Source organism: Scyliorhinus canicula, chromosome 15, assembly GCF_902713615.1.
Source record: "Scyliorhinus canicula chromosome 15, sScyCan1.1, whole genome shotgun sequence".
NCBI lineage: Eukaryota > Metazoa > Chordata > Chondrichthyes > Carcharhiniformes > Scyliorhinidae > Scyliorhinus > Scyliorhinus canicula.
Genome location: NC_052160.1, coordinates 66,295,259 through 66,308,745, shown reverse-complemented (window position 1 = coordinate 66,308,745; position 13,487 = coordinate 66,295,259). Strand labels below are relative to the sequence as shown.

The following is a 13,487-nucleotide window of genomic DNA, read 5'->3' as shown; positions in this document are numbered from 1 at the left end:
ACACAAATGTGTTCGCATTTCCAATTTTCTTTTTTCATTTCTTATTACTTCCACACTTCCTAATTTTATATTATAATAAACTTGGACTCGTGATAATGAGGTCACCGCTATAATAATCTATCAATCTCAATGTATTAAACAAATCCCACAGCAACCTATTAATATTTTCTTCTTCACAATGGCATAAATCACAAATTCACCAACAGACAATTTGTTAAGTTGACCCCAAACCAATTATTACAGCCAAGGATTTTTAAACTTTGAAGAACCCCATCATCATAATTATTATATGGACGAATCATGCAGGTTTTATTCACTATAATGTAAATTCAAAACGATTTTGACAAAATTATGCTGCATTAGTACTGGCCTGGAGCTTCTGAATTAACACCAAATAATTCTGTTTTGAAAATAACATACCAGCGTGTGAAGAGGAAAGGCTGTGCCCATTTCAAGAGAAAAATTATATTTTGGTCCTCAAGTCAAATACATTCAATTTTGCTCACACTGAGATAGGGGGCGAGATTCTCCCATCGGGAGACTAAGTCCCGACGCCGGAGTGAAAACCGGAGTGTTTCACTCCGGCGTCGGAGGCCGCTCCTCACCCCCTATTCTCCCACCCCCAGGGGGCTAGGAGCGGGGCCGCGTCAATTATGCGCACTGGGCCATGGCGCCGCTTCATGCAGCGCCGCGTAAATTAACCGGCCAGCACCGCGTAAATGATGTCACCCGCGCATGCGCAGGTTGGCCGGCGTCAACCCACGCATGCGCGGTTGCCATCCTCCCCGCAGGCGCCCCGCAGGAAATCTCGGATTGATCTTGCGGGGCGGCGGAGGAAAGGAGTGCCTCTTTCAGAGACCCCTTTTGAGCTCCCGCCTGGTGCTGGCTCCCCCCCTGGTGCTGGATCCGCCCCCCAAAGGCAGTACCCCTAGCGTCCCTGCGCTGTTCCCACCGGCACTGACCAGGTGTGGACGGCGCCGACGGGAACCTGTTGTGTTGGGCAGGCCGTTCGGCCCATCCAGGCCGGAGAATCGCCGCTCACCAGTTACAAATGGTAAGCGGCGATTCTCCGAGTGGCCTGCCTTAATTCTCGCCGCGCCGGTTTTTTTGGGGTGGGGGGGGGGGGGGGGGGGGGGGGGGGGGGGGGGGGGGGGGGATTGCGCCCTGGTTTCTTTAGAGAAGTAACAACCAGCAAGATAATTAAATTGACAAAATTTGAAACGGGAATAAAAATGCGACATTTGATCCCTTTCATTTACTTTGCATGCAATAAGGAATAACATAATCTGCACTGGAAATTCAAACTTCTTGCTGCCAGAGGACATGGTGCATAGACACTAGGAAGTAAGTCAGTCATCTTCAAATATTCTTCCAGTTATTAAGTAGCATGTCAAGCGAAAGTGCACTTATTGCTACATTAGAACTTCTCAGATCTCCGAGCGATGAGTCACAGAATACACAAAACATAGGGAATAACCGTTGGGGTTTAGGAAACACAGGAATGTTGGGATATGGAGGGATATCAACTCTCGGGTTGTAGGAAAGGAATTTCAAAGTCTGGAATAAATGAAATGGTGAAATGAAAATAATCTGGTCGCAATCCCACAGTGTGAGAGCATTAAAACAGAACTAGTAGTGGGAGCACAAGGGAGAACACAGCATCTGGGAGTTGTGTGTCACACACTTAAAAGTAACGGGGACGAGGTATTGGCATCTGGGGGCGCCTGTCATAAGATGCTGGAAGCATCTGGGAAATAGGTAAGGGGCTGCAGCATTGTAAAGAGTTATGGCTTGTGACACCATTGGTGCAAGAAGTTGAGAGAAGTGGAATATAGAGAACTGTATTGGGGTGGTTTTGCAGCCGGAAATAGAAAATGTCCACTGTGAAAACTGGATTCTGTTCATTCAAGTATTTCAATTTTTGGTTGTCATTTGAACTTTCTTTCCCTAGATTGTGATTTTGAACTGCCCTTTCGTAAATTCTGAAAGTACATGCTATCATGTGCAAGTTCATAATATCCACTACATACAAAAAGGGCCTACGCTCTGATCATCATTATATCATTGTTTAAATAGATACTGGGCAGACAAGGCAAACTTTGTAGAAGCTTGGATCACAAAGAGACCATTTAGCTCCTCTGTTCTATAGCACCACACGGAACCGCAAGGAACTTCAGAGTCGTGAATACCGCCCAGTCCATCACACGAACCTGCCTCCCATCCATGGACTCCATCTACACCTCCCGCTGCCTGGGGAAAGCGGGCAGCAGAATCAAGGATCCCTCCCACCCGGCTTACTCACTTTTCCAACTTCTTCCATCGGGCAGGAGATACAAAAGTCTGAGAACACGCACGAACAGACTCAAAAACAGCTTCTTCCCCAGTGTCACCAGACTTCTCAATGACCCTCTTATTGACTGGCCTCATTAACACTACACCCTGTATGCTTCATCCGATGCCAATGCTTATGTAGTTACATTGCATATCTTGTGTTGTCCTATTCTGTATTTTCTTGAATTTTGTTTAATTCACTTTTCTTCCCATGTACTAAATGATCTGTTGAGCTGCTTGTACACGTGACAATAAACAAATCCAACCCAATCTAACCTCCTTGCTGGAGCAATCCAAGTGAATTTAACTGACCTGCTTTCTACTCATAACCACGTGTCTTCCTCCGCTTAAACCATTTCAATTTTATCTTTAAGGACACAACAACTTTTGTCCCAACTCGTGCCTGCAGCAAGGCAATGCAACAAGCCCCTGCTCAAAGAAATTCCGCCTAAACCCCCCTCCTCCTCAAATGCAGTGAGGATTTCATAGGCAACATCTGGTTTGCAATTCTCCAGCGAAAATTAACTCTCTCTATATTCACTTCACCAACATACTTCATAATTTTTCAAGTCTTTGTCAAGTTTCCTCATATCATTTCCGGGAGCGGGAGAGAGGGAGCCAGAGTGCAGCTTGGGAATCAGGTAGGTACTCAAGTGTTTTATTTTTACCTGTATTTAAGTTGGGCGGTTACTAAACCCGAGACACTACACCCTTCCACCTCCTCTAACCTAAGGGGGTGAGTGAATATCAGGTAAGCTCTTTCTCTCTTTTCTTTTATCCGCAAGTTATCTAGAGGAGATGGCAGGGACGGCAGTGCAGTGTTCCTCCTGCAGAATGTTTGAGGTGAGGGGCGCCGTCAGTGTCCCTTCTGATTTCAGCTGTGGGAAGTTCAGCCATCTCCAGCTCCTCAGAAACCGCGTTCTGGAGCTGGAGCTGGATGAACTTCGGATCATTCGGGAGGCAGAGGTGGTCATAGATAGTAGCTTCAGGGATGTAGTTACTCCGAAGTATGTAGATAGATGGGTGACGGTTAGAGGGGCTGGGAGGACACAGTCAGTACAGGGATCCTTTGTGGTCCTTCCCCTCAGTAATAAGTATACCGCTTTGGCTATTGTTGAGGGGACGACCTACCGGATCTCCAGCACGGAGTCCATCCCTGTGGCTCAGAAGGGAAGGGGGGAGAGCAGGCGAGCAACTTATTGGGGACTCAATAGTCAGAGGGACAGATAGACGGTTCTGTGGCAACGAAAGAGACTCATGGATGGTATGTTGCCTCCCGAGAGCCAGGGTCCGTGACGTCTCAGACCGTGTTTTTAGAATCCTTACGGGGGAGGGGGAACAGTCTCAAGTCATGGTACACATCGGTACCAACGACATAGGTAAGAGAAGGGACGGGGATTTAAAACAGGAATTTCGGGAGCTAGCGTGGTAACTGAGAGCCAGGACAAACCATGTTGTCATCTCTGGTTTGTTGCCGGTGCCACGTGCTGGCGAGTTGAGGAACAGTGAGAGAGTGCAGATAAACACGTGGCTGCAGGGATGGTGTAGGAGGGAGGGTTTCAGTTGCGTGGATAATTGGAGCACATTCTGGGGCAGGTGGGACCTGTACAGACAGGACGATATGCACCTGAACCAGAGGGGCACCAATATCCTGAGAGTGAAATCTTCTACGGCTTTTCGGGGGAGGTTTAAACTAATTTGTCAGGGAGATGGGAAAATGCGCTGTAGTCCAAAAGCCAGTGTTGAAAGTAGTGAGGTACTCAGGAGAGTATCAAGGTCACAGGAGTGTACCGGCAGACAGGAAGGTGGGTTGAAGTGTGTCTATTTCAATGTAAGGAGCATCCGGAATAAGGTAGGTGAACTTGGAGCGTGGATTGGTACTTGGGATATGATGTTGTAGCCATTACGGAGACATGGTTAGAACAGGGACAGGAATGGTTGTTGGAAGTTCCGGGGTGCAGATGTTTCAGTAAGAGTAGGGAATGTGGTAAAAGAGGTGGAGGAGTAGCATTGCTAATCAAGGATAGTTTAACGGCTGCAGAAAGGCAGTTCGAAGGGGATCTGCCTACTGAGGTAATATGGGCTCAAGTTAGAAATAAGAAAAGAGCGGTCACATTGTTAAGAGTTTTCTATAGACCCCCAAATAGTAATAGAGATGTGGAGGAAGAAATCGCAAAACAGATTATGGATAGGTGTGGAGGTCTCAGGGTAGTTGTCATGGATGACTTTAACTTTCCAAATATTGATTGGAACCTCTATAGGTCGAACGTTCGGACGAGGAGAGTTTCCTGACACAATATGTGGATAGGCCGACTAGAGGTGGGGCCACATTGGATTTGGTACTGGGTAATGAACCGGGCAAGCGTTAGATTTGTTTGTGGGAGAGCACTTTGGAGATAGTGACCACAATTCGGTGTCTTTCACTATTGCAATGGAGAGGGATAGAGCCATACGACAGGGCAAGGTTTATAATTGGGGGAGGGGTAATTATGATGTGATTAGGCAAGAGTTAGGGAGCATAAGATGGGAACAGAAACTGTCAGGCAAAGGCACAAATGAAAAGTGGAGCTTGTTCAAGGAAAAAATACAGAGTGTCCTTGATAGGTATGTCCCTGTCAGGCAGGGAGGAAATGGCCATGTGAGAGAACCATGGTTCACAAAAGAGGTTGAATATCTTGTCAAGAGGAAAAAGGAAGCGTATGTAAGGATGAGGAAACAAGGTTCAGTTCGGTCGCTCGAGGGTTACAAGACGGCAAGGAATGCCCAAAAAAAAGGGCTTATGAGAGCTAGGAGGGGGCATGAGAAGTCCTTTGCGGGTCAGATCAAGGAAAACCCCAATGCTTTTTACTGTTATGCGAGAAATAAAAGAATGACCAGTGTGAGGTTAGGGTCGGTCAAGGACAGTAGTGGGAACTTGTGCATGGAGTCAGAAGAGATCGGAGAGGCGTTGAATTAATACTTTTCTTCAGTGTTCACCAAGGACAGGGGCCATGTTTTTGAGGATGAGAATGTGATACAGGCAGGTAGGCTGGAGGAGGTAGATGTTCTGAGGAAGGATGTATTAGCAATTTTGAAAAACCTTCGGGTCGACAAGCCCCTGGGCCGGATGGGATATATCGTAGAATTCTTTGGGAGGCAAGGGATGAGATTGCAGAGCGTTTGGCTTTGATCTTTGGGTCCTCACTGTCCACGGAGATAGGGCCAGAGGACTGGAGAGTGGCGAATGTTGTTCCTCTGTTCAAGAAAGGGGATGGGAATGACCCTGATAATTATAGGCCGGTTAGTTTTACTTTGGTGGTCGGTAAGTTAATGGAAAAGGTCCTGAAGAATAGGATTTATGACCATTTGGAAAGATGCAGCTTAATCCGGGATAGTCAACACGGATTCGTGAAGGGTAAATCTTGCCTCACAAATTTGATTGAATTATTTGAGGAGGTAACTAAGTGGGTAGATGAAGGTAGAGCAGTTGATGTTGTTTACATGGATTTTAGTAAGGCATTTGATAAGGTTCCCCATGGTCGGCTCATGAAGAAAGTAAAGGGATGTCGGATAGAGGGAAATCTGGCCAAACGGACAAGTAACTGGCTATCACATAGAAGACAGAGTATGGTGGTGGATGGAAAATTTTCAGACTGGAGACCAGCGGTGTACCACAGGGATCAGTGCTGGGTCCTCTGCTATTTATGATTTTTATCAATGACTTGGAGGAGGGGGCTGAAGGGTGGGTCAGTAAATTTGCTGATGACACCAAGATTGGTGGATTAGTGGATGAGGTGGAGGGCTGTTGTAGGCTGCAAAGAGACATTCATAGGATGCAGAGCTGGGCCGAAAAATGCCATACGGAGTTTAATCCTGATAAGTGTGACGTTGACTCATTTTGGTAGGAAAAAATTTGAATGCAGATTACAGGGTCAACGGCAGGGTTCTGAGGAATATGGAGGAAGAGAGAGATCTTGTGGTTCATGTCCACAGATCTCTGAAGGTTGCCACTCAAGTGAGTAGAGCCGTGAAGGTGGTCTATAGTGTGTTAGCATTTATTAACGGGGGCTTGAGTTTAAGAGCAGGGTTATGCTGCAACTGTACATGACCCTGGTGAGCCCACACTTGGAATATTGTGTGCAGTTCCGGTCACCTCACTATAGGGAGGATGTGGAAGCATTGGAAAGGGTGCAAAGATGATTTACCAGAATGCTGCCTGATTTGAAGGGTAGGTCTTTTGAGGAAAGATTGAGGGAGCTGGGGCTTTTCTCTTTGGAGCAGAGGAGGATGAGAGGCGACCTAATAGAGGTTTATAAGATGATGAGGGGGAGTGATAGAGTGGACATTCAGAGACTATTTCCTCAGGTGGAAGAAGCTGTTACAAGGGTCATAACTATACGGTTCAGGGTAGGAGATATAGGAGGGATGTCGGAGGTAGGTTCTTTACTGAGAGAGTGGTTAGGATGTGGAACAGACTGCCTGCTGTGATAGTGGAGTCGGACACTTTAGGAACTTTCAAGCGGTTATTGGATAGGCACATGGAGTACACCACAATGACGGAGTGGGATAGCTTGATCTTGGTTTCGGACAAAGCTCGGTACAACGAGGGCCGAAGGGCCTGTTCTGTGCTGTACTGTTCTACATTCTATATTATAGCACAGGAAAAAGTTTGGAAAGCATAGTTATAGTATAATGCAATATGTACAAGCAGGAAAGCCAAAACTGACATTAGGGCAGCATGCTGGCACAGTGGTTAGCACTGCTGCCTCACAGCGCCAGGGACCCAGGTTAGATTCTGACCTTGGTTGACTATCTGTGTGGAGATTGCACGTCCTCCCAGCTTCTGCACAGGTTTCCTCCGTGTGCTCCGGTTTCCTCCCACAGTCCAAAGATGTGCAAGTTAGGTAGATTGGCCATGCAAAATTGCACCTTAGTGTTCAATGGTAGGCATGTTTATGTGGTTCCAGGGATAGAGTGGGTGAGTGGGCTGAGGTAGGGTGTTCTTTCAGAGGGTTGGTGCAGATTAGATGGGTCAAATGGCTTCCTTCTACACTGTAGGGATTCTCCAAACAGAGCTTAAAACATGCGCTGTACTGGAGAAATAATTTCAAGAAATAAACCTTAAATGTCCATAGAGTAGCATCATAAAAGAAAGTGGTGGAGAAAAGGCATTTTGAACAAGGGCAGCAAAGGAAAACTACAACCTTGAAGAAATGTACGTTCATTTGCTGAATCATTGATTGGATTATATGTTCGACTGAAGTGCATTCCCATTTCTACAAAAATTGTTTCTACGTAGTTTCAACGTCTAAAAATGTTTTGAGTCTCACCACTGGCATATTTAACTGAAGTTTTTAAACAAATTCAAACAGAAAAGTAAAAACTTTAACATTAATGGTCTTGGACTACCCTAATAATAACCATGGTTTAGGTAATTGCAGTGTGACAAAATCAGTAGGCAAACAAACAACCCAGGGTATTCAACGATCCCATTGCTACAGTTATGTACGGTAATTCAGGTCACTGGCATGCTTCAGTTCAGAAGCTCCTCTAATAACTCTTGTACATTCAGTACCTTCCAGGTCAATGACAGGCTGAATATAAAAACAGAGCCCACAAATCAGAGGTTGCACACAACACGAATACACACAGTTTATATCTAACCCTTTTTGATAGCTGCGAAAATGCAAAGTCTTCTGCGCAGCAGCCCACCACCAAACACATCAACAACTCACATCTATATAGCAAAACATCCCAAGATGCTACACTGGGGCATTACAACCAAAAGCTTGGTCAAAGAGGTAGTTTATCAAGGATGTCTTAAAAGGAGAAAAGCGAGTTAGACAGGAGATGTGAAGGAAACTCTTGAGCTTAGGGTCTAGGCAACTGAAAGCATGCCTACCAATGATGGAGCAAATAAAAACAAGATATACAGGAGCCCAGAATTAAATTAGCGCAGGTATCTCGGAGGATTGTGAGGTTGAGGAGATTGCAGAGATAGGAAGGAGCAGGCCATGGTGGGGTTCAAAAACAAAACTGATCATTTTAAAATCAAGACATTGCTCGACAGGGAGTCACTGTTGATCGATAAGCAGAGGGGTGACAGGAGAACGAGATTTGGTGCAAGGTAAGACACGGGTGGCAGAGTTCAACCTCATGTTCAACAGAATGTTTTGGGGAAAGCCATTGAACTAAAAAAAAAGGCACTGCTAAAGCTGGGCACAGCTGTTTTAAGCACCCATTGACTTCAGGAACAAAACTACCAGTATCTTGTTAGCCAGTTTTCTGTGCCATTATTTGTCATAAATATGTGAAAAAAACTCACCACTGACACTGCCAGTTCCAGACCAAGTGAACTCCAGCTGATAATCAAGGTTAGCACCCCCAGGAGAGCCGCACTGTGCAGAGAGACAGCGTAATTTTAAAAATCTATACCAGTAATTTCATAGTAAAATACTGATGCAATAATTACATGTTTGTCTTGTTAAAATATGAATCTTAACAAATATGAGAGCTCATACTTTATATGGAGCATTCTTAGGTTTTGCAGTAAAAGTTAAACTCTTCAAATGCATTCAATATCACCCTCTCAAATTAAATAAACATTAAAATTACTGTTTCAGTTAGCACAGATGATGGATTTTAACAGAAGTATCATAAGTCATGAAGTTTTCCATTTCACAAGGGTAAAAAGATTAAAAAAAGATTGTGCTTGCAATTTGGTAATCTATGACATGTGTGATGAATTACTTTACCCAAAAGGTAATTTCAAAGATTATAGTAATTTATTATTCTAAACTTCAGATAAACCTTTTTCGATACATTAGAAGCTAGTTTAGCACAGTGGGCTAAATAGCTGGCTTGCAATGCTAGCAGTGCGGGTTCAATTCCCCGAACAGGCGTCGGAATGTGGTGACTAGGGGCTTTTGACAGTAATTTCGTTGAAGCCCACTTGTGAGAATAAGTGATTATTGTTATATTAGTGCTGTCCATCAACTTCGAATATCAGCATCATAGCTCTCAACAAAATGCTGAAGTGAGCCAATCCTACCCTAATAAACAGCTAATATTTCAAGGCTGATAGCGTGAAGTGTAACAGATCTGAATAACTTGTAAGTACATCATCAAAAGTAATCCAATATGTTGCAAGGCACAAACAGCTGTTAGTTTGTAGTCATGTATCTAAATTGTTATTGGCCATCTGTGAATAGTAAAGCCTTGAGGATCTACATATCATACATCTTCTGATTCATTGACATTTCTGTTAAAAAAAAGTAGGAAGCAGCTACAATCCCCATTGACATGAGTGAAGAGGAATAAATAATATTCTCATGGTGCTGGCTGTGCACCAGCAATATATTCATTCATTCTTAACAATTTCTACTTTCAAACCAACTATCAGTATCTTACAAAAGGTGAAACTTGCAGTACTGGATCATTTTCAGTTAAGCCCAGTGCTTATATATTTTTGGAAGACCCACTCCAATTTCCGAAAGATCCAATTTTTGCTGGGGTGGAGGTGGGGGGGAGCAATTTCCACAGGTGAACTCAATTTTAATTCTTTTCTTTTAAAACATGGAAACAAAGCAGACTTAAGCTGTCAGTGAAAAGTTAAGAACACCCTCTGAACGTAGTGCAGTGTCCGACTCCACTATCACAGCAGGCAGTCTGCTCCACACCTTAACCACGCTCTGAGTAAAGAACCTACCTCGGACATCCCTCCTATATCTCCCACCCTGAACCTTATAGTTATGCCCCCTTGTAACAGCTACATCCGCCCGAGGAAATAGTCTCTGAATGTCCCCTCTATCTATCCTGCTCATCACCTTATAAACCTCTATTAAGTCGCCTCTCATCCTCCTCCGCTCCAAAGGGAAAAGCCCTAGCTCCCTCAATCTTTCCTCGTAAGACCTACCCTTCAAACCAGGCAGCATTCTGGTAAATCTTCTTTGCACCCTTTCCAATGCTTCCACATCCTTCCTATAGTGAGGTGACCGGAACTGCACACAATATTCCAAGTGTGGGCTCACCAGGGTCATGTACAGTTGCAGCATAACCCTGCTCTTAAACTCAAGCCCCCTGTTAATAAATGCTAACACACTATAGACCTTCTTCACGGCTCTACTCACTTGAGTGGCAACCTTCAGAGATCTGTGGACATGAACCCCAAGATCTCTCTGTTCCTCCCCACATTCCTCAGAACCCTGCCGTTGACATTCAAATTTGTCCTACCAAAATGAATCACCTCACACTTATCAGGGTTAAACTCCATCTGCCATTTTTCGGTCCAGCTCTGCATCCTATCAATGTCTCCTTGCAGCCTACAACAGCCCTCCACCTCATCCACTAATCCACCAATCTTGGTGTCATCAGCAAATTTACTGACCCAACCTTCAGCCCCCTCCTCCAAGTCATTGATAAAAATCATAAATAGCAGAGGACCCAGCACTGATCCCTGTGGTACACCGCTGGTAACTGGTCTCCAGTCTGAAATTTTTCCATCCACCACCACCCTCTGTCTTTTTTTACATAGAATTTACAGTGCAGGAGGCGGCCATTCAGCCCATCGAGTCTGCACCGGCTCTTGGAAAGAGCATCCTACCCAAGGTCGACACCTCCACCCTATCCCCATAACCCAGTAACCCCACCCAACACTACGGGCAATTTAGCATGGCCAATCCACCTAACCTGCACATCTTTGGACTGTGGGAGGAAACCGGAGTACCCGGAGGAAACCCACGCACACACGGGGAGGATGTGCAGACTCCGCACAGACAGTGACCCAAGCCAGAATCGAACCTGGGACCCTGGAGCTGTGAAGCGATTGTGCTATCCACAATGCTACCGTGCTGCCCCAACTTCTATGTGATAGCCAGTTATTTGTCCAATTGGCCAAATTTCCCTCTATCCGACACGCCTTTACTTTCTTCATGAGCCGACCATGGGGAACTTTATCAAACGCCGCACTAAAATCTATATATATGACATCAACTGCTCTACCTTCATCTACACACTTAGTTACCTCCTCAAAGAATTCAATCTAATTTGTGAGGCAAGACTTACCCTTCATGAATCCGTGTTAACTATCCCTGATTAAGCTGCATCTTTCCAAATGGTCATAAATCCTATCCTTCAGGATCTTTTCCATTAACTTACCGAGCACCGAAGTAAGACTAACCGGCCTATAATTACCAGGGTAATTCCGATTCCCTATCTTGAACAGAGGAACAACATTCGCCACTCTCCAGTCCTCTGGCACGATCCCCATGGACAGTGAGGATCCTAAGATCAAAGCCAAAGGCTCTGCAATCTCATCCCTTGCCTCCCAAAGAATCGAAGGATATATCCCATCTGGCCCAGGGGACTTGTTGACCCGAAGGTTTTTCAAAATTGCTAATGCAACCTTCCTCAGAACATCTACCTCCTCTAGCCTACCCGCCTGTATCACACTCTCATCCTCAAAAATATGGCCCCTCTCCTTGGTGAACACTGAAGAAAAGTATTCATTCAACGCCTCTCCTATCGCATCTGACTCCATGCACAAATTCCCACTACTGTCCTTGACCGGCCCTAACTTCACACTGGTCACTCTTTTATTTCTCACATAAGAGTAAAAAGTCTTGGGGTTTTCCTTAATCCGACCCGCCAAGGACTTCTCATGCCCCCTCCAAGCTCTCCTAAGTCCTTTTTTTAGCTCATTCCTAGCTACCTGGTAACCCTCAAGCGACCGAACTGAACCTTGTTTTCTCATCCTTACATACGCTTCCTTTTTCTTCTTGATAAGACATTCAATCTCATTTGTGAACCATGGTTCCCTCACACAGTCATTTCCCCCCTGCTTGACAGGGACATACCTATCAAGGACTCGCAGTATTTGTTCCTTGAAAAAGCTGCACTATTCATTGGTGCCTTTCCCTGACAGTTTCTGTTCCCATCTTATGCTCCCTAATTCTTACCTAATCACATCATAATTACCCCTCCCCCAATTATAAACCTTGCCCTTCCTTATGTCCCTATCCCTCTCCATTGCAATAGTGAAAGACAGCAAATTGTGGTCACCATCTCCAAAGTGCTCTCCCACATACAAATCTAACACTTGGCCCGGTTCATTACCCAGTACCAAATCCAATGTGGCCCCACCTCTAGTCGGCCTATCCACATATTGTGTTAGGAAACCCTCCTGCACACACTGTACAAAAACTGCCCCATCCGAACTGTTCGACCTATAGAGGTTCCAATCAATATTTGGAAAGTTAGTCACCCATGACAACTACCCTGAGACCTCCACACTTATCCCTAATCTGTTTTGCAATTTATTCATCCACATCTCTATTACTATTTGTGGGTCTATAGAAAACTCCTAACAATGTAACCGCTCCTTTCCTATTTCCAACTTCAGCCCATATTACCTCAGTAGGCAGATCCCCTTCGAACTGCATTTCTGCAGCCATTAAACTATCCATGATTAGCAATGCTACACCTCCACCTCTTTTACCAACTTCCCTACTCTTACTGAAACATCTATACCCCGGAACTTCCAACAACCATTCCTGTCCCTGTTCTAACCGTGTCTCCATAATGGCCACAACATCGTAGTCCCAAGCACCAATCCACGCTCCAAGTTCACCTACCTTATTCCGGATGCTCCTTGCATTGAAGTAGACACACTTCATCCTACCTTCCCGTCTGCCGGTAGACTCCTGCGACCTTGATACCCTCCTCAGTACCTCACCACTCTCAACACTGGCTTCTGGACTACAGCGTGTTTTCCCATCTCCCTGACAAATCAGTTTAAACCCCCCCCCCCCCCCCCCCTCAGGATATTGGTGCCCCTCTGGTTCAGGTGCAAACCGTCCTGTCTGTACAGGTTCCACCTTCCCCAGAATGTGCTCCAATTATCCTTGTAACTGAAACCCTCCCTCCGACACCATCCCTGCAGTCACGTGTTTATCTGCACTCTCTCCCTGTTCCTCAACTCGCCAGCACGTAGCACCGGCAACAAACCAGAGATGACAACATGGTTTGTCCTGGCTCTCAGCTTCCACCCTAGCTCCCTAAATTCCTGTTTTAAATCCCCGTCCCTTCTCTATGTCATTGGTACCGATGTGTGCCATGACTTGTGATTGTTCCCCTTCCCCCGTAAGGATTCTGAAAACACGGTCCGAGACGTCACGGAC

The 13,487-nt window shown here is 45.3% G+C and overlaps 1 protein-coding gene across 5 annotated transcripts in view; it reads right to left on the bottom strand.

Moving 5' to 3' along the window:
* Positions 1 to 13,487, bottom strand: part of LOC119978690 (protein tweety homolog 3-like) — a 286,190-nt gene that overhangs the window by 121,373 nt on the left and 151,330 nt on the right. For all 5 annotated transcript variants that reach the window (XM_038820488.1, XM_038820484.1, XM_038820483.1 and 2 more), the window contains exon 6: positions 8,636 to 8,708. In XM_038820488.1, the coding sequence (XP_038676416.1) occupies positions 8,636 to 8,708 (73 nt within the window). The remainder of the gene's footprint in view (positions 1 to 8,635; positions 8,709 to 13,487) is intronic.